At 34.1% G+C, this 22,001-nt stretch overlaps 2 protein-coding genes across 2 annotated transcripts; one reads left to right on the top strand and one right to left on the bottom strand.

Annotated features, from left to right (window-relative positions):
- The first annotated feature begins 363 nt into the window (after nt 1-363).
- LOC144453231 (TAF6-like RNA polymerase II p300/CBP-associated factor-associated factor 65 kDa subunit 6L) lies at nt 364-12,517 on the top strand. Its single transcript, XM_078144507.1, has 10 exons — nt 364-622; nt 1,121-1,207; nt 1,953-2,103; nt 5,482-5,538; nt 5,927-6,036; nt 6,321-6,494; nt 7,041-7,165; nt 10,225-10,357; nt 10,752-10,880; nt 11,253-12,517. Exons 1-10 carry the CDS (start codon nt 473-475, stop codon nt 12,054-12,056), a joined length of 1,920 nt encoding a protein of 639 aa, XP_078000633.1. The 5' UTR covers nt 364-472; the 3' UTR covers nt 12,057-12,517.
- On the bottom strand, nt 12,460-21,950 carry LOC144453239 (SCO-spondin-like). Its single transcript, XM_078144510.1, has 9 exons — nt 21,775-21,950; nt 20,008-20,166; nt 19,646-19,721; nt 19,031-19,257; nt 17,794-17,863; nt 16,691-16,737; nt 16,462-16,540; nt 14,759-14,799; nt 12,460-13,956 (listed from the first exon to the last, which is right to left on the bottom strand). Exons 1-9 carry the CDS (start codon nt 21,839-21,841, stop codon nt 13,862-13,864), a joined length of 861 nt encoding a protein of 286 aa, XP_078000636.1. The 5' UTR covers nt 21,842-21,950; the 3' UTR covers nt 12,460-13,861.
- Between the last annotated feature and the right edge of the window lie 51 nt (nt 21,951-22,001).

Raw genomic sequence — 22,001 nt, 5'->3', positions numbered from 1 at the left:
GCCATCATCATATTGAGATTGAGCTTAGGGGTCAACTTTTGAAAGTGAATATGAATATGAATATGATGGTAGCTTCACACTCGTGTGATCCTTTGGAATTTTTCTTCAGAAAAAAAATTAAATTCTTTGATCCGCATAAATTATTTTGAGTAACCAATTTATATTATCATTTACATTAAATTCTATTATAGTTACGTCTTATTTATCAGATGAAGCATTTTGAGCAGATTTTGAGGATAAAAACACTTTATAAATTATATTGGTGAAATTTGGTTCTTCCCAACCCATATCAAAATGGTAGTGTCCAAATGAATACTATTGACCCCCATTTGACCCCGTGAGCTACCTGGGAAGGAAAATGGCGATGCCAGTTTGAGAAACGTGACATTGTTATTAAAAATATGACAGTTGAATCGCGTTTTGGCGAGTAGTTTCAAAGTATTTTGGACCAGATTATAAAAGGTGATACAACATGGGCGAGGAGCAAACAAAGAAATTCGCCCAAATAACGAGGGAATCCGTAAAAATCTATGCAGAATCTGTCGGGGTTGACGGACTGTCCGATGATGCTGCGGCTCTGTTGTCAGAAGATGTTTGTTACAGACTAAGACAGGCTGCACAGGTAATCCAAGTCAGTTCGTATTCATCATTAACAGTAACAGTATCACCAAAGTTCACCCCTGAATCACACGTCTCAATTTTTTGGAGAGCTTTTGGTAGTTAGTGTGTTATTCGTAACTGTTACTTAGTCAAGTTAGTGTTACTGTTACATTGTTTGTTTATTGTGTCACTTCCTGCAGAGATGCACATTAAAGTTCTTGTAGGCTACTGTCAGTTATAGTTAGTATATCAGATTTTATAAATACACGCTAGTAAATACATTTATTGTGTGTAAAAGGTTATCAATACATTCAGTCATTGTCTATTAATCTAATCTCAAGTATGAAGTATGTCAAATAAAGAATAATAATAATAATAATACATACCAGTAATATTGTTGTTTTTTTTGAAATACAAAAACTTTATATATTTTAATAATAGTACTGTATACAATATATATACTAGTATATTAGTTTTTCCATCTGTGTAGTTATTTGTGTGTGGTATTTGTCATTTCCAGGCAAGCACACAGTATATGAAACATGCCAAGAGAAGAAAACTGACAAGTGATGATTTTAATAGGGCCTTGAAATGGATTGACGTGGAGGTAAGTTTGGAGAATTTTAAATAAATTTGATGATAATGCTAGATGGTGTAAATTCACAAAGTTTTCCATATTTATTGTACAAACTAATATTGCTACTCACACTCACAGCAGTTGATAAGAGTTTGTACAATTGATTGTACATAGAAAGTATCTTTTGTACATAGAAGCAAGGCAGAATTTTTTCTTTTGAGGACCAACAATTTACACTGAACATTTGAATAGGAGGTTGTGGAGAACATATTGGTGAAATGTTAAATTTATTGAAGTTTTAGGTAAATTATTCTAACACTGTCTGGTGTAACAGTTGAATGGGGAATACAGAATGGGGCCATGGTTGAAAATGGAAAATTCAGAATTTGGGATCTGACAAATTAAAGCTGCACTAGCCACAACTAGGGTATCATATTTTTGATCAGACAACCAAAACATTGAGGGTGATTGATTTTTGGGTGCGGACCCAAAAATCAATTTGATTGAATTTATTGTACCATTATACGTGTACAGCTGCACAAATACATTTACCCACAGATGATCCAATACTGTTCAGGTGTCCAATATTAAAAGTATGTCATTTTATGTAACAAAACAATTTTTAAACTATTTAGGGCAGCTTTAATTAAGAGTAGGGCAAGTTGGCAATGGGATGAGATGGCTCTGAACCATTACGCACTGAAATAATGTTAGCATCGATGCCTGGTGCATGTGTATGTCTGATGATATTAAATTGAATGTGTTATTATTACAGCCAATCTATGGGTATGGATCCCAAGATCCATTACCATTCCGGGCAACAAAGGATGCAGACTTATACTTTACAGATGATAAAGAAATCAACCTTCCTGAAATAGCTATGGATAGTAAAATACCTGCCAGTGCTGGAAAAACAGTTGTGAAAGGTGAGAGAAATATCATGATCAAATGCCATCATGAGTGATTCTGTATACTTGTAAACAGTAGTACTCCAATGTATGGTTTGTAATGCAGGGATGGGGTTCTGTGATGGGATGGGGGTTTGGAATACGTCTGTGGATACATAAACCATGTATAGTATTCAAATGCCAATTCCAATGCAAACATACTATTGCTAGTCAGTAAAACTAGATTGCTGCCCTGTTCACTGTGTGACAAGTTCATGGTATCAGTGATAGACTAGAAGTTCGTTAGCCTATCTAAGTATGTGAATCAGAGACAACAGTACACTGACCACTTTGTGAACTCACATATCCCCTTACCCTCATATAAATGACCTTTGGTATTAGTCCACAAAGATCAGGGTCATGAGCTAACCATCAGTTTATATGTAAGTGGAAGAATCAAATTCATGTATCTCAAAATATCGTACTCAGAAGTGTCATCAATTTAATATATACTCACAACTTTCTCTGTATGGATTATAATGATTGCTCTGTTTGGTCCATTTTGCCCTAAATGTCCAGCATTGAATTATTACTTAACAATTTAAGTTAAGATTTCAGGATGGTATGCCCTCAAATGTCATCCAACTTTTCTAACTAAATCTGAGCAGTTTTATCAAAACAACAACAACAATATTGAGCACAAAGTCTAAATGATTATCATCATTAATCTCTGTTTTCAAGTTGTTTACAATATACATGTACACAACATAATTTGTAAGACGTCATAGAGGTCATAATATAAGTTGGGGTGTACATGACTAGGTAGGCTTACATCAGAAAGTTTGAAAGTAACCCCAGTAGATTAAACAACTTGGACCACAGTACTGTACAGTAACTACAATCAACAGAAAACAAGCAAACATCCTATTGTACATTTTCTGTAAAATAGATATTTGTTTTCACGTTTATACCGTGAACTCTGATGATCTGGTACAAACTACTCAAACTATTCATTTTGTGTAACTGTTTACATGATGAGAACAATAGCATCCACAAATCATTTTCTGTGGAACAAGTGATGGTAAACAAGCTCTGAGTTCACCCTAAGTTCAGAAGTACATGTACAGTTCAAATCAAACTATTCCTCTAATTTGCAAGAGTTTTTGTTGAGCTCAACTGAAGATGATCAAAGAGTTTTCCCCATGTTCAGATTGTTCTTGAAGCCTGATAATTTCCAGGTGGAGTGTACTCTGGTTCCACAAGCAGTGATGAATTATTAAACAATCATGCACCATTGCACATCAGTAGTGATGTTATCAACCTTTATAATTCATTCCGTAATTCATTTATTTGTGAAGCAGATTTTATCAAGTTTTATCTGAGTTGTTTACATGTTGGGGAATATGGGAAACTGCCAAGTGGGAAATGTTTTGTAGGAAACTGATATTTTGAAATTACCTATATTTTCAAATTTGACAAGTACATGTATTTGCATGTCTGAGTAGCTGTAAAATATGTCACATGTTGACGTGGCATCAGTTCACATCTCTTTTTGCAGGCAAGGGTTTCTTAAGAATTTCATGGAATATAAATTGTATCATATTAATACAACCTATAACACCAAAGTAAAGCATTTTCTGTATGTACCACAATCATTTATACCATCCATATCAAGTGTAAAAGTATACTGTTTCATTAGCTGATTGACCATATTAGAAAGGCCACGTGCTCTAGGCTTGTAAATAAACCAATATTGAAACAGTGTACTTTTACACTTGATACGAATGCTTCAAACAAGTGAAAGTGCTTTACTTCAGTGTTACTCATTGTACATATACAATGTTGCTGAAGTTTTGTGAAAACTGCACTCCCTTTAAGTTTCAGAAAAAAATGGGTACTAGAAACATGGTGCTGTGAATTTTCCTTGTTTGAAACCACTGGCACTGTGGCAGGGATACTAGAAATCCTGACATCAAAATCAAATAGATATTCTCATAGATAGTACTTACTTTGTACACGTGTGTGTATAGTGTCAGCAGGAACTCATCCACACAGCTGTTTGTGTTGTCACACCAAAGTGATGTATGTGTTGAGGCTATCAACTGTCTAGTTATCTATTGGCATAACTGTCAATGGTTGTTTACCTCTTATATCATTATGGTCACTGACATTTGTACCTTGGACTTTGAATTTATTGATTCTAAGGGGGTGTTGTCCAAATACTGTCTTGTAATTGGCCAATCTGGAGGTGTGTCCCCATTTCGGTGCTTCATTTGAATATTCAGGTTATGAGACAGACAGTTGGTCATCTTGTAGTTCATCGCACACTCTACTTACATATTCTAATCTTTGACCCTCTAGTCTATGGATGGGCACTGTCACAAGGACAACCCTAATATGATGAGACTGTGCAAGACAACCCTGGTAGTTGTCCGATGAGACTGTGCAAGGGAGAGACAACCCTGGTAGTTGTCTGATGAGACTGTGCAAAGGAGAGATTTCCAATTTCCTATTGTGATATTCAGAAAAGATTAACCTGTATACTAATGCCATGTCATTCACCTCATTAGTTATGTAAGGATCAGTAAACTATTATTGGAAGTTAGCTTTAAAGCTGTATTCCTATATTACTACTAGAAAAGTTGAAATGTCATGTAGACTGCAGATAGTGTTGATTTGCTAGTAAATTTAATGATAGTATAATTACATACTCATTCTCAAATCTTCTATAAAGACTTCTTTAATATTATTTATTATTTTAATGCTGCAAACATCCACCCAACTGCCCAACCAACCAACCAACCACCCAACCATTCATCCATTCATCCATCCATCCGTTCATCCATCCATTCATCCATCCATCCATCCATCCATCCATCCATCCATCCATCCCTCTGTGTAAAATCTTCAGGGTGGTTATGTTCACTAGGGATTCTGCAGTGTAGAAATTAGGCATGCCTTTTCATGATTTAGTCAAGACAGAATAAGTAGTCAATGATTTATATATTCAAAAAAATTGTGTCAACTATCCAGTTTCGTGGATCATTTATCTTAAGTTTTTCAGCTCATTGTTTTATTTCAGATCAGAATTGGAAGTTTATAAAATTAATATTTGTGATGATGTGTATCATCCCTAGTTTATTCCATTGTTAATTTTCATGTCAATTGCAATGGGGCAATATTCAAAGGTCCTTGAACAGAGTCCAAGACAACGTGAAGTATTGACAACAAGTAAATGATATTCAGAGAGAAGAAAAGATTTATTGGGGGATCAATTTGTACTTTATACCCACAAAGTATTCAAACTACTTGTGACCAGTAAAGTTTTGTGTCAGATTTGATATTTTCAGTGGCAATTCATTTATTGCAGTACCACTTTGCGCTTTGTTGTATACAATTTGTATGTTTGGTTAACAGCTCAATGGCTTGCTGTAGAAGGGGTAAAGAAAGGACAAACTCAGAGTGGAACACAAGGTGAGAAGTTTCTTTTATGTGTTTGCATTTATGAACACATGCTGAAGGTGAAATTAAAAATTGGTATCAATATCAGAAATGGTATATGTTAAATTATGAAATTGTAATTGTTGATTCTGAGTAAAAAAGGTGTTATTGGAGAAAGTTAAGAGAAGTGACGTCAAATTCAGGATTCTGGAATGTTGTTTTCTTTGACAGGATCTTTCCTATGACCACTTGTCTTGAGGCAAGGCATGTAGTAATTTTCAAACTTGGGATTTGTACATGAAATACCCTCTTAAATTGTACACACTACCTCTTTTAATCAAGCATATCAGGTAATACAAGTTTTTCTTGATAAAACTCTGAATTGGTAAATGATGTAATCATTATCTCTTGCCTTGTCCAGGTGGTAAACGTAATGGTCAGATACAAGCTCCAACATTAACTGAGGATCACCTCAAATACTATGAAAACATCACCAAAGCTGTTTTGGGTTCTGATGAAGAGGTTATGAAGGTGAGAGTTTCATTTAAATATCTCCATGGTAACCATATTGAGTTGTATGTATGATAAAGACATTGTTGAACTCTTCATCATTGAATCTTTTTAATTTACAAGAGCAGCAAACAAATAGGATAGAAGCAGACATCCCCCCAACCCCATATGGTGGTATTTTACAGTACGACTCGAAAACATAAAATAAGGACAAATTTTCAGCTTCTAACTTCATGGTTGGAATACCTGAGTTAAACAGCTTAATGTTCTTGATTTCTCATTGTAACTTTTTCTTCTCATAACAGGTAGCACTAGATGACTTGAGAACAAACTCTAAAGTGTCTGCCCTCCTGCCATATCTTGCCAACTTTGTATCTATTAGTGTAAAGAGAGTGAGTCATGATCTCGCACAACTTACCAAAGTACTACATATTGTTACATCTATTACATACAACCCAGTCTTGTACCTAGGTCCATATGTAAGTATACCATTACGTATAATATGCTTTATACATCAACAATGTTTTCTGTATGATGTTATAACAAGAGGACTGAAACCACAGGGGGCAGTGAGCATGTAATTGATTAATCAATCAATCGATCAATTTAATTATTTATTGATTGATTTATTATTTGGTTGAATGATTTATCAATTGAATGATCAATTTTTGTGGTGCAATATAACTTATTTTGTGTGTGATATTGATCAATTCACTCATTGAGTTTTGTGGTGATGTAAAAACTTCTTTTTTCTTTTTCCCTGTCTACTTTTCTCTCATTCAGCTGTATGTAATTCTCTCTTCGTCTGTGCTCTCTGCCTTCATTTGTACAGTTCATGTAGTATGAAAATTAAGATTATTGAATTCTTTGCTGTTAATTTGCTGGTACTGGTATAGTGTATTATAAGTCCAAGTTTGTGGTTGAAATAATGAAAATTTCATGCATGCAGTATACAGAAATATTAGCAACCATTCTGAGATACCTTTGTTATATTAACCGTTTTACCCACTATTTGTTTTCTCCAGCTGATCCAACTTGTATCCAGTGTGATGTATTGTATCTTAGAACCCCTAGCAGCATCCATCAATCCCTTAAATGATCATTGGGCACTGAGGGACTATGCTGCAAGATTACTGGCACATCTATGCAGGTAAGATATTATTATATGTGTTTATGAAGAATGTTGGCTGTATTTTTACCTATCAAAGATTCATCTTGATACTGTTGATGGTTTTAGGTGTGGGGAGGGGGGGGGGCAGTATTTTAGACTTAATCTTTATGAAATCAAAAGTTAGTCAATGGAAATGGTAAACAATTTTCTTACGGTGAATTTACAGTCACTTGACATGAAGTCCCATAAACATTTTCTATAAAACATAATTGCATGAAAGTTGATGTGACGGTATTCCCAAGGTAATAAATATGAGACCACTCTGAGATGCGATGACTTTTTACATTTAAGTATGTCATTATAATTCAACTTTCTGTAAACCTTCCTTTGTTGTTTGTTATCTACTGATTCCATAATAAATAAACATTGTACAGGTACCGTAATATGGTTTGTTTCAGGTCGTACAGTAGCTCAGTAAATCAATAATAAACATTGTACAGGTACCGTAATATGGTTTGTTTCAGGTCGTACAGTAGCTCAGTAAATCAATAATAAACATTGTACAGGTACCGTAATATGGTTTGTTTCAGGTCATACAGTAGCTCAGTAAATCAATAATAAACATTGTACAGGTACCGTAATATGGTTTGTTTCAGGTCATACAGTAGCTCTGTAAATCAATAATAAACATTGTACAGGTACCGTAATATGGTTTGTTTCAGGTCATACAGTAGCTCTGTAAATCAATAATAAACATTGTACAGGTACCGTAATATGGTTTGTTTCAGGTCGTACAGTAGCTCTGTAAATCAATAATAAACATTGTACAGGTACCGTAATATGGTTTGTTTCAGGTCATACAGTAGCTCTGTAAATCAATAATAAACATTGTACAGGTACCGTAATATGGTTTGTTTCAGGTCATACAGTAGCTCTGTAAATCAATAATAAACATTGTACAGGTACCGTAATATGGTTTGTTTCAGGTCATACAGTAGCTCTGTAAATCAATAATAAACATTGTACAGGTACCGTAATATGGTTTGTTTCAGGTCGTACAGTAGCTCTGTAAATCAATAATAAACATTGTACAGGTACCGTAATATGGTTTGTTTCAGGTCATACAGTAGCTCTGTAAATCAATAATAAACATTGTACAGGTACCGTAATATGGTTTGTTTCAGGTCGTACAGTAGCTCTGTAAATCCATAATAAACATTGTACAGGTACCGTAATATGGTTTGTTTCAGGTCGTACAGTAGCTCTGTAAATCAATAATAAACATTGTACAGGTACCGTAATATGGTTTGTTTCAGGTCATACAGTAGCTCTGTAAATCAATAATAAACATTGTACAGGTACCGTAATATGGTTTGTTTCAGGTCGTACAGTAGCTCTGTAAATCCATAATAAACATTGTACAGGTACCGTAATATGGTTTGTTTCAGGTCATACAGTAGCTCTGTAAATCCATAATAAACATTGTACAGGTACCATAATATGGTTTGTTTCAGGTCATACAGTAGCTCTGTAAATCCATAATAAACATTGTACAGGTACCATAATATGGTTTGTTTCAGGTCATACAGTAGCTCTGTAAATCCATAATAAACATTCTACAGGTACCGTAATATGGTTTGTTTCAGGTCATACAGTAGCTCAGTAAATCAATAATAAACATTGTACAGGTACCGTAATATGGTTTGTTTCAGGTCATACAGTAGCTCAGTAAATCAATAATAAACATTGTACAGGTACCGTAATATGGTTTGTTTCAGGTCGTACAGTAGCTCTGTAAATCAATAATAAACATTGTACAGGTACCGTAATATGGTTTGTTTCAGGTCGTACAGTAGCTCTGTAAATCAATAATAAACATTGTACAGGTACCGTAATATGGTTTGTTTCAGGTCATACAGTAGCTCTGTAAATCAATAATAAACATTGTACAGGTACCGTAATATGGTTTGTTTCAGGTCGTACAGTAGCTCTGTAAATCCATAATAAACATTGTACAGGTACCGTAATATGGTTTGTTTCAGGTCATACAGTAGCTCTGTAAATCAATAATAAACATTGTACAGGTACCGTAATATGGTTTGTTTCAGGTCGTACAGTAGCTCTGTAAATCAATAATAAACATTGTACAGGTACCGTAATATGGTTTGTTTCAGGTCGTACAGTAGCTCAGTAAATCCATAATAAACATTGTACAGGTACCGTAATATGGTTTGTTTCAGGTCATACAGTAGCTCTGTAAATCAATAATAAACATTGTACAGGTACCGTAATATGGTTTGTTTCAGGTCATACAGTAGCTCTGTAAATCCATAATAAACATTCTACAGGTACCGTAATATGGTTTGTTTCAGGTCATACAGTAGCTCTGTAAATCCATAATAAACATTGTACAGGTACCGTAATATGGTTTGTTTCAGGTCGTACAGTAGCTCAGTAAATCCATAATAAACATTGTACAGGTACTGTAATATGGTTTGTTTCAGGTCGTACAGTAGCTCAGTAAATCAATAATAAACATTGTACAGGTACCGTAATATGGTTTGTTTCAGGTCATACAGTAGCTCTGTAAATCCATAATAAACATTGTACAGGTACCGTAATATGGTTTGTTTCAGGTCGTACAGTAGCTCAGTAAATCAATAATAAACATTGTACAGGTACCGTAATATGGTTTGTTTCAGGTCATACAGTAGCTCTGTAAATCCATAATAAACATTGTACAGGTACCGTAATATGGTTTGTTTCAGGTCGTACAGTAGCTCAGTAAATCAATAATAAACATTGTACAGGTACCGTAATATGGTTTGTTTCAGGTCATACAGTAGCTCTGTAAATCCATAATAAACATTGTACAGGTACCGTAATATGGTTTGTTTCAGGTCGTACAGTAGCTCTGTAAATCCATAATAAACATTCTACAGGTACCGTAATATGGTTTGTTTCAGGTCGTACAGTAGCTCAGTAAATCAATAATAAACATTGTACAGGTACCGTAATATGGTTTGTTTCAGGTCATACAGTAGCTCAGTAAATCCATAATAAACATTGTACAGGTACCGTAATATGGTTTGTTTCAGGTCATACAGTAGCTCAGTAAATCATCTTAGACATCAGTTGTACATGACATTTCAAGAAGTTCTTTTAGATCCTGCTAGACCTTTATGTTCACATTATGGTGTGGTTGTTGGACTCACAGCGTTAGGACCAAAGGTAAACATTGAACAAGTATTGAATCATCCTCTGTGTGTGTGTGTGTGTGTGTGTGTGTGTGTGTGTGTGTGTGTGTGTGTGTGTGTGTGTGTGTGTGTGTGTGTGTGTGTGTGTGTGTGTGTGTGTGTGTATGTGCGCGTGCATGTGTTTGTTATACTGCATGCACACATGTGTGCCTGCCTCTGCCTTTTCATCTGTATCTGTCTGTCTTTTTACCTGTATTCGTTTATTTGTAAGTGATGTAAAACTTGGGTATAGAACAGTTAGCAGAATGCATGTAGCTAAGGAGGAAATACTTACAGCTGTCTTAAAGAAGTTCACTATCTTAGAAAATGTCCAAGGACCTGTAATTGGTATTCATGGATTCTAAATGAATTATGTTATTGATTGACAGGCCATAGAGGATATTTTACTGCCACAGTTATCCAGTTATTGGCCTACCCTGATAGCAGTACTGGAAGATACATCAATATCTAATACACAGGTCAAAGAAGATGGCCATAAAGTCTATGGTGCTATTCTGGTAAGTAGCAGTGGCTATTTCATTTTGTAAATACACAGTAGAAAATGTGTATTATTTGCGATATCATATCAACCTATGAATGTTCGTAGATAAAAACTGCTTCTAAATCCAAATTTGTAGTTTTCACATAAGGACTGCCAAGATTTGTTGATGAAAAATGTTTCATGTTAAGGAAAAGAGAAAGAGGGTCTGATTATTTTCAGAGTTCAGACAATGAGAATGAAAAAGAAGGATGTTATTTACATAATTTGAAAGATACATTAATATCATTGTCAAATTAATTCAAATATAAATATGATTCCTGAGTTCATGGTGTATGTGTACCACAGATATGTATTCAGGATGTGTGATTTCTTTGTCCATCTTTAACAGCTTGCTGCAGAGTCTTTCCTGAAACATAACCAGAGAGAAACCAGTAATAATGATCCCCCAAGTGGAAGCAGTTCTCCAAGTGAGAGTCCTGGTCCAGAACAGACAGAGTTTGCCTTTGGTACAGCCAGCCATCTTTTACAGCTTGGTTCTAGTGGCAGCTCACTGTTTAAGAATGATAGTGTGAAATTGAAACAAATCAAACGTAGTGTAGCGGAGTGGTATATTGAGTTATACCAGTATTTTGGAGATGGTCTGTGTTTACAGTTAGATACCCTCATGATGTGTGAACCAGTGTACATGACTAGAGATCTCACTATTGATGATATTTCCAAAAATACAGAGTCTAGATGTCCACCATCCACTGACACAGAAATGGAGTTTGATAAAATGCCTGAAAAGCTTCCAGTGAGCAGAGAGCTTAGGGCATTGCAGGGTTCAGGATTTGCACTTTTTGGGCAGCAGGGGATCTGTCCGAGTCCAAAATTGCGTACCAGAACAAGACAAAGGACTCGCAGTGGTCGGAGTTCATCCATGTCTGTAAGAGATGCCTTTACCATCCCCAAGAATTTCAAGTCAAGATTGCGATATGGGCAATTCGAAATGACAGGAATTAATTTTCAGCCTGTTCTTGTAACATCACAACAGAGAAAACATCCAAGAAAGAAAAGTGCTGATGAACAGTGGGGAAGTGAAGTTTGTAGGTTGTCACTTGCAATGAAACCACATGGGAAAAGGAAAAAGAAAGAAACAACTCGGAAATTAGCAGTCACAAGAAAACTTCCATCCCTCACTTGTGTCTTGTAGGAGCTTTGGAGCCTTTGATATTCATATGAATCAAAGAACGTGATAGGCTGTTTTCCTAGTCCTTATCTGAACTTAGCATTTAAGGTTGGATTGGAAGGGGTTATCACTGGCAAGTTGGTGAACTTGGCCTTTAAACATTGGATAGGGAGGGGTTAGCACTGGCAGGCAAGTCAGTGATTTTGCACGTCATGAATGTACATTTCAGCTATTATAAAAATTTCCTGACAAACTGAACATTGGAAGTTTTTCAGCTTTGTTTTTGATTCTGAAATATTTCAATTTCAATATAATTAGACTTTAATATGGCATGTGATAAATTACCTCTGTGTTTGAAGGATTGTAGTCTTACAGAAAATGTATACAACTTGAAAATCATGAAGAAATTGACAAAAGTATATGCACTGTAGTTTATAGACTTCTTTATTATATTCCATTGTTGACAAAATATATGAAGAAACTGAAACACATTATCAAGATGTTATAAAGTTGAAAAAAGTAATAAAAACTATTATGTACTTAGAATCTCGTAACTGATGCAACTTTGTCAGTTTTATATATATATATAGATACGTAGTATATTCTCATGGATACAACATACATGACATTGTAAATGTCAAATTTGATAAATATGTAAGTTCCAGAGAAGAATACGGACAAATAAACTGAGGTAGGTAGTTTGGTCTTGATTATTATATAACCCACCAACATCTACTGAAATATACATTTCAAAATGTCTGAAATGTTCAAGATGTGTGTGACCTTTGACACAAAGTGTACTTTGTACACAGACCTTTTTACACATTGAGAATCTTTGATTCATGTTTGTTTGACATAAAGTATTTCAGACATTCTGAAAATCCAAAATGAAATCAATTTCCCCAAGACTGTACAATGCAGGCTTCTGATAGCTGATAGCTTGGTACAACATGTTGTATCTTACAGACTAAATTTCCCCTTGATACATAGAAAGTAATGATACTTAGTATTATATATTTGGTTTTACTCACGATCACCTAGTCAATTTACAAAATATCTGTATATAAGTCTTAGCTTGTGACATTGCAGTAACAAACCTTTAGTCACAAGTACACTGATCTCCTACTATACCCTACAAAACTTTGACAAATACTTTAACTCCTCCAGCAAGGAATCTCAGTCTGAACATGAACAAATAACCAGTGAAAGATGGCTATGACAATATCATAGTTAACTAAAGAGCGCCCTCACTGGCATATTTTGTCCATCTGTCAATGGGAGCGCTCCAATATTGATGTGTATTGTGGTAACCTTATAAGAAAGCTAAATAATAACGCATTGTTGAAGAATTAGAATAAGGACAATACTTTCAGTGTATAAAATTGTCATTAAATATAATCTTTGCTGCCTTGACATGCGCATATAGCAAATAGTTTGCCATATATTTTTATGAATATTTTTACTAATATATAATCAATCATTGTGTACATGTATCTGCCATCTTGTTCTTGATTCTCTCTTTGTGGGCACAACAGGCATGTCCTTTTAGGTGTTGGTAACTTTAAAAGAATGATTAAATAACCTGGCAAGTTGTGAAATACGTTGTGTTGGTAGCAGAGCAGCCAAAAACATTGCATTATTGATAACTGTGAAGATGAACTATGGGCATAAAAAAGATTTAAATATATGGCAAAATTGGGAGCAACTCAACCTATTATAAATTTTTCAGACAAGAGATTTGACAAAGAACTAATCTGTAGTTTTGCACCAGACGCCTGCCTGGTGAATGAGCTTTTCAATTTTTTGTACTATTGGTGGGAAAGCAGAGCTCAAATATCAGCCTTTGACAACATCATCATCGCAAATGGCAGTAGGAAGAGTGGAAATGTTGCCACAGTCATTCTTGCAGCATCCACACTGAATTCTGTGAGAAGCAATGGAAATAATAATCAGTGATAGGAATTGGAATGAGTATAATGGAGTCAGGGTCTGTGCTAAAATCAAGATATGTAGCCTAGATGGAAACAAAAGATTACCAAATATTGACAGAGAGGGCGCTGTAATAATGCCCCGATAACGTCATGAAACGCCTGTAAACCTTGGTACTTGCAAATAGATGTAACTGGCTAAAGACTATACACAGACAAACATATTTCTTTAAACAATATTTACTTTCCAGTAAATTTCAATGCAAGTGGGAAATATTTGCAAAACACTTCAAATATGACTGTATTTATCATAGAATTGTGGCAATGGACTTTATGCAATTGCTATTAAACAATGACTTGTGTCCTTGCTAGGTATTTGCAATATAATAAAACAATTGCTTCATAAGAGTACCATTACACTATTCAGCATGCCAAAATACAAGGTCTTCCCCTTCTATAGATATTTGCTATGAAACAAGAACTATGAAAACTCTCGTCTAAAAAACATTAAAAACAACTCAAGTGGCAATAACACCAGAATTGTTGATTGCATTTGCACAATTATAAATGTATCTTATTTTTTCAGATCATAGCTCAAAATAGAATTGACACAATCAAATCTCTTCAGGAATGATTTGATAATCGATATTCCTAGAGTAAATGTCCTTTTTACTACTGCCTTGAATTCATAGTTGGTACATGTAACACTAACTAGAATGAACCCTGGCAAGGTCTAACATATAAATTAATAATACTACATGGAAACAAAAGTGAAACAAAATTCTAAGTTCAACTTACTACAAGGTTCAGAACAATCCCACTTTCCATTGCTGCATGTACTGTAAGAAAATAAAGAGGTAGTTTCATTATGGATATAAGTTGTAAAAATACACAAACGCTAAGCTTGGTGGAGAGTAATCATGATCCTCTGACTACAATGCTAGCATGGAGGTTGATGTAAATGAACTGTACAATGATAGCATGGAGGTTGAGGTAAATGAAGTTTACAATGATAGCATGGAGGTCGAGGTAAATGAAGTTTACAATGATAGCATGGGGGTTGATGTAAATGAAGTTTACAATGATAGCATGGGGGTTGATGTAAATGAACTTTACAATGATAGCATGGAGGTTGATGTAAATGAATTTTACAATGCTAGCATGGAGGTTGAGGTAAATGAACTTTACAATGATAGCATGGAGGTTGAGGTAAATGAACTTTACAATGCTAGCATGGAGGTTGAGGTAAATGAACTTTACAATGATAGCATGGAGGTTGAGGTAAATGAACTTTACAATGATAGCATGGAGGTTGAGGCAAATGAACTTTACAATGATAGCATGGAAGTTGAGGTAAACAAACTTTACAATGATAGCATGAAGGGTGAGGTAAATGAACTTTAAAATGATAGCATCGGGGTTGATGTAAATGAATTTTACAATGCTAGCATGGAGGTTGAGGTAAATGAACTTTACAATGATAGCATGGAGGTTGAGGTAAATGAACATTACAATGATAGCATGGAGGTTGAGGTAAATGAACTTTACAATGATAGCATGGAGGTTGGTGTAAATGAACTTTACAATGCTAGCATGGAGGTTGAGGTATATGAATTTTACAATGATAGCATGGAGGTTGAGGTAAATGAACTTAGCCAGTTAATCCATTTATTGGTAAATGTCTGCACTGTATCACAATTGACCCCAACGACACTGCATAGTTTCTCTTAATTGTATCGTGTTGACCTGGTTACTGACCTGTCACTCACATCAATATATCAATTAAGACAATCTACCAATACAAAAAGTTAAGGAGGAAGTAATCCACAAAAACATTGTTTTCTTCCATTTTTTTGTGTTCAATTGGAGTCTCGATATTTATGTAAATTATGTGAACAACCTGAAATGAAGCTCTTTAATTTTGTTTTCAAAATATCTTAAAAAATAGCAAACTCTTGCTACCTCTAGCTATGGTATTCAAACATGATATGAGGTAAGCAAATTAAGTCTCTAGTAGTAGTATATCTGTTAAACCTAACCTGTGTTGAAATCATTAAAAAAATGGAGTATGTGATATTTTGTGTAAAGGACTGTATGCTAATTATTTTCAATTTATCCCTACTTTAATAACAATTAAGATAAGAACTTGGCAAATTGTATTACATATATTAGATTGTCACAGTCCCGTGAGATTTTTTTAGTCTAATAATCTTCAAATGTGTTGAGTTTGATATTAATTTTTAGCTTTGTAAAGAAAATGACCGCAACTTTTTTTTTAATTTTAATTTTTCCCAATTACTAGTACGTCTCCCAAGGGCTATACCAACTGTTTTGCAATAACTTAAGTCATTTTATCATTTCATACAAAAGAACACATGTTGTGTTTAAAAAAAATGTTTTATTCAAATAAGCCTATGTACATATGTGAAATACCACAGTATAAAAATTTTACAATTGATACAGAAGGCCGTATACAATACTGTATTCAGATATATACATACCATACACTACAGTTGTTTCCTTTCCCCTTTATTCTGGTCTCACTACTCTTGTACTGTTTTTCTTTGAATATACAAACATCTGGATGGAAAAGAAAGAAATAATATCGATTAAAATGCAAATACTTCTGATCTGAAATCAATTGAAATCAAAATACAAAAGCAAAGGTAAAAGAGGATGGAAAAATAAAAAGGAAAAAGAAAAATAAGGACAGAATGAATTTATGCCAACCTGGACAGATATTATGAGAGCATACTATTTCACCATGTGTACATGTGCTGAAAATTAATAGCAGAATAGATAGAGAAAAGATGAAAGACTGGTACAACAATCATGTTGAGAATATGGAGAATATACAGCTAGGATATGGTTCTTGACAAACATTATATAATTAAATAAAGAAAATATATAATGTGACACAAAAAGAAATATAATTAAATTGTTTATTGTCATATATTTCAAACTGACAAAATCACTTAGTTGTTACATATTCATTTATTTATAAATGTGTCATAGCTGAGTTGACATATATACAAAGTGTGTGCTTCAAGGTGAAAACTAAACTAATAATATCAAAACATCTATCATCACATTTGATATTGCCTTTATAGCAGTTCATCTTCATCTATTTATCAACCGAGCCAGGCACACTTACATTTTATGATTTGGTTGAATCAGAAATGACCTTTAACCTTCATGTATGTGGATAAGGTCAAGGTCATTAAAATCAGACTATTAATCAAAACATTAGTCAACACAGTAATTAAACCTAGGGTGTACGTTTTGCTTAGATTAGCCTTACATTCATATATTATAACTGACACTAACACCTGTGTGCAATTGCTAGTCTATTAATTGTTCTTGACAGCACACTGGTTTATAGTCCTGCTTGCAACACAGAGTATGCTAAGTTGAAACTTGATTCTAATATTGTCACTTTTGTGTAGAAGGGATGTCAGAATATCAGAATTGAGTCCGGACTTACTCTGTCAGCATATATTGGATTAGTGCATTATCCTATGGGTAGCATCTATTTTAATATATTTTAATACACTAATACATATATATGATACTATTAGAAAAATAAATTTTAATATTCAAGATGATGGCAGATAACAAAATTGATAATTGAAAGATGTACATCAAATAATGTATGTCTAGTGTTTGTTGTGTTTTCCTCTGATTGCATCATTACTATTCATTGATTATATCTCACAGGTCTCTGGATGTAACTACCAGTATTAATGGCTGACCATTCATATAAAGTAAACCATGATTGACTAATACACTGAGTGAATACTGTAAGTGATACAGTACAAATTGTGACAACATACCAGTTATTACATGAATCCATCACCTCAATGACATCACCTTCCAAGTAGTGGTTTCTATTTTCTGTACATCCTACAAATAAACAAACAGTTGACTTTAATACAAAGGTTATACCAACATATAAGCAGTTCAGCATTTTGCTGTCAATCTGACTTGGTCAATGATCCTTATCAGAAATTTGAACTGCTATAACCTTTATTATAAATCATTTAATCTACCAAACTGATGAATATTTTTGGTCAAACAAATGAGTGTTACTTTGAACTCAACACATAAATATCTTACAATATTCAATTATACGTACATATCAAGAGCAGTGTAATGATGAACCTACCCCCACCCCCACCCACCCACCCACTCATACTCACGTTTCTGGTCAGCCCACGCATCACTTAAATACCCTCGTGGTCTTTTTTCCCCCGTGTTTGTCCAGCCCATGCAGTCTGCAGATCTGAGGGAAACACAAAAATAAGCCTCCCTACTTCAGTGCAGACAACTGCAGAGCCAATGAACAAGCAAATGGCATCTGCCCCCACATACACACTTATTCTAAAGTACTAAATAAAAAGAACAGTAACTGTCGTAAACAGTAGATTGAGTGACAGGTTTGTTGAGAATTAAAATAAATTAAATTTTTTTGTCGTCGCACCACTTTAGACAAATGTCCTGACCAGAAACAATTTTTTTTTTGCCTAACTTATGTCAAAATCTTCATTATCTTCAGTCAATAATTTTATCTTGAATGTTTATCTCACAACTTAGTCATTTTGTAAAGATGTATATAAATATCATAATTCTCATATAAAGGAAAAATGATGCTGTACTAATATGGACTTTCAAGAGAAGGAATTGTAGAAAAAATGAAAAGTGTCTATCACATTATATATAGATATAAATTGATAGATTTCATAGTATGTATTCTGGCAACATACACTAAATCAATTAGTCATCTAGTTAATAAAGGAATTCATTGACTTTCAGTGACATGTTTCAATTTTACAGTCTTTTAAAACTAAACATGAAACCATTATTAACATTCACTTACGTTCTTACAAATCTCTTTATAGAGTAATCTTAGTTAGTTTAATTTTAGCCATCATTATGTCAATTTGAAATAAATACATAATTATATACATCCCTTTGGGTCAGGTTAGTTCATACAATCCTAGGTTTGATGATAACTAATTGCCAATTTGACATAAGAAATCCTTGGGAACAGCACACAGTGATTTTGTTTACCTATAGACCCTTGTAGTGGATTATGGCAAGTCTTTCTATATAGACATGCTTGAATTGCATCACAACACTTCTGGTTGGTGGGACAGTCATTATCACCATGGCAACCAAGCTCTCCACAGAGTTGACTCTCCCCTGGTGATGGACATATTCCTGGTTTTGGTTCACCTTTGTTGTCAACTACACAACCATCATTCTCACAAATTAATTCTCCCAACGGAAGACATGAACTGAAAAAATGAACATTTCTAGATTTCAGTTGTGAAAAAATATAAACAAAGAGGATGGTAATTTATCTTTAAAAAATAAAATGGATATAATCAAGGTTGTTAATTTTCTTTCTGAAATGTTGCCTTACAGAAAAGAATTATGGGAAAAACTAAGAAGTCTTCTGATTGGTTGACGTGGTCATGTGACAGCAAACACTGATTACATCATTGTGTCTTGCGCATGCATGATAGTTTTCAATCTGATTAATTGCCAGCTATGAACATTTATAAGATTAAAACACAATTAAAAATATTAGAAATATTACTATAATAATCATATTACTAGTGTACAAGAACATATAGTGTATGCTAAAACTGTAGGCTAAAATTAAATCTATTTGTAACTTACCAGCACTGTCCTATTGAATTTTCTATTTCAGTACCAACATCCAAGTACTGCTGAGTGTCTGGATTAATACACTGCACTGAAACATATGACAAATCAAAGATTGGTGAAATTGTGTGACTGAAAAGTTATCATTTTGATGCCGAGTAAATGTTTACAATTCAAGACATATGTTAATGGAGGAGAATAACATTAACGTATTTGTACAGGACAGGTTGATATCTGATGGTTGGACTCACTTGACATACCTGATGGTTGGATTGGATGGTTGGACTCACTTGACATACCTGATGGTTGGATTGGATGGTTGGACTCACTTTACATACCTGATGGTTGGATTGGATGGTTGGACTCACTTGACATACCTGATGGTTGGACTGGTGTGTAACATTCATGTCGGCATGGACTGGTTGGACTGACTTTACAACAGATTTGTGATTGTTGACAATCATAATCACTATAACATGACATGACACAATCAGCTGGCTCCAGGTCGTCCTCTACTACTGGACATTGACAATAAGCTGAAAGAAGAACTAAATGTTACAATAGTATAGATAACAAACTAAAAACTAGGCATTTTAAGTATATACTATACTTTTATTTTAGTCATCGACTTATCACAATATCATATTTCCTTTTCCATTTTATTTTTATTGTAAGTATGTATTTATTTTCACAAAACATTCACTATCATACATAGTGGTACATCACTTAATAAAAGATACAGAACTATACTATATTCTTTTGGAAAAAAAAAAAATAAAAAAAAAAAATACAGAACTGAAAAATAGGTTTAAATGTAACAATGAAAGTAGAACACCAATAAATTAACAGTTGGAGATCATTGTCATGTACTAGTATGTCATATGTGTCAGACAGTATGTAGCAAGTACATGTATGGAGGATAGAGTAATATAGTGGAGTCACTGATCATGTGAATATATAAATATAAATAACACTGTTTATCATCTGGTCAGAATACTTTACAAGTAGATCATTTAAATTTTGTCATATAACTTTGTCATATATTAACCCATTTTGGCATTTAATTTTTAATATTTTACATCTAAATCCTGACTATAACTCATAATTTGAACTATTGATCAATATGTTTATATTTAATACCTCCATACACCTACACACACTCACCTCATAATCTCACACCCCCACATTTATTGTACAAACTGAGTTCTCATGAAAATACATACTAATCACATGATAAGAAATGTACTGAATGTATGATTATATTAAATGTATACGTACACACACACACACACACACACACACACACACACACACACACACATACATACATACATACATACATACATATATAAAACACACATTTTCAGACCATGTCTTGATTTCATGTATGTGATAGTGATTACATCAGATGATAACGTGGTATTTAAATATGATGATGAATACAAACAAGTCATGTCACCTGACCTATCTTTGATATAATATTGACATGTCCAAGTTCTGTTGCCATCATATAATATCAAAACAAATTATTGTTTGTTGTTTTACAGAATTCATGGTGGCAGATTAGACTCTATCAGTGTAAATATAGTCTCATCCTTTCAAAATTTTTTTAAAGAAGCTGAATGTGAACTTTTCATTGTTTGTTCTATATTCCTAGACAAATGGTTATTCCTCATTGATTACGAAATAAATATGTTGGGGACACACGCCAACTGCTGTTGCAGTTGGGAAAGAGCGTCCAGATGGATAAATAATTGAATCTGTGTTATTTACAATATTACATTGTATTATGATAATATTATACTATATGTGCATACAATGGTTATTAATCTCAAACGTAAATAGCATCACCATATATCACTGATGGTGAGTCAAAGACATTGAAGGAGTGTGGTCATGGGTTGATAAAAGTTTATCGTGTTCTAAAACTAAGCAGGATTGCGAAACGATGTCCCCACCTACGAATATAACATCGGGAAATACACCAGCCCGCAACATACGTTCAGGAAACAGTTAATAATAGCACAGTCATAACGTTTGCTGAGCTGAGTGATACCCAGTTTTAGGTTTAATAATATTAATAATAATCATCAATTTGTTTTTCATTTCCGGGTACAAATAGATGTGCGCTAACAGTACTCTACCTGGTGTCTGTAACCATTGTAGCAGACAAGTGGTAAACACACACGTCAGTAATCTGCGTGAATGCATATCATCTCATTCTGTGTCACTACCCTCACAGTCACACGTCATTTATGAATGAATCTGTGCCATTTCTGACAAGCGCAAGTGATGCAAAGACTTCCACTGAATTCGTCACTCATGACGTTGTTGGAACAAACCATGGTGTACAAAATAGGTATTATTTAAT

This window comes from Glandiceps talaboti, chromosome 2 (assembly GCF_964340395.1).
Source record: "Glandiceps talaboti chromosome 2, keGlaTala1.1, whole genome shotgun sequence".
Classification (NCBI taxonomy): Eukaryota; Metazoa; Hemichordata; class Enteropneusta; family Spengelidae; genus Glandiceps; species Glandiceps talaboti.
The sequence above is the reverse complement of the archived record's forward strand: the minus strand, read 5'-3'. Positions and strand labels throughout refer to the sequence as shown.

Bases quoted from the DNA above. Each gene is read 5' to 3' on its own strand.
- LOC144453231 (XM_078144507.1), top strand. From the start codon at position 473: ATGGGCGAGGAGCAAACAAAGAAATTCGCCCAAATAACGAGGGAATCC. The intron at 1,208-1,952 runs GTAAGTTTGGAG...TTATTATTACAG, and splicing joins TGAAATGGATTGACGTGGAG to CCAATCTATGGGTATGGATC. The intron at 5,539-5,926 runs GTGAGAAGTTTC...TGCCTTGTCCAG, and splicing joins AACTCAGAGTGGAACACAAG to GTGGTAAACGTAATGGTCAG.
- LOC144453239 (XM_078144510.1), bottom strand. From the start codon at position 21,841: ATGCATTCACGCAGATTACTGACGTGTGTGTTTACCACTTGTCTGCTA. The intron at 20,167-21,774 runs GTAGAGTACTGT...TTCTTCTTTCAG, and splicing joins ACAATGGTTACAGACACCAG to CTTATTGTCAATGTCCAGTA. The intron at 19,258-19,645 runs GTAAGTTACAAA...TCATTTTTTCAG, and splicing joins AATTCAATAGGACAGTGCTG to TTCATGTCTTCCGTTGGGAG.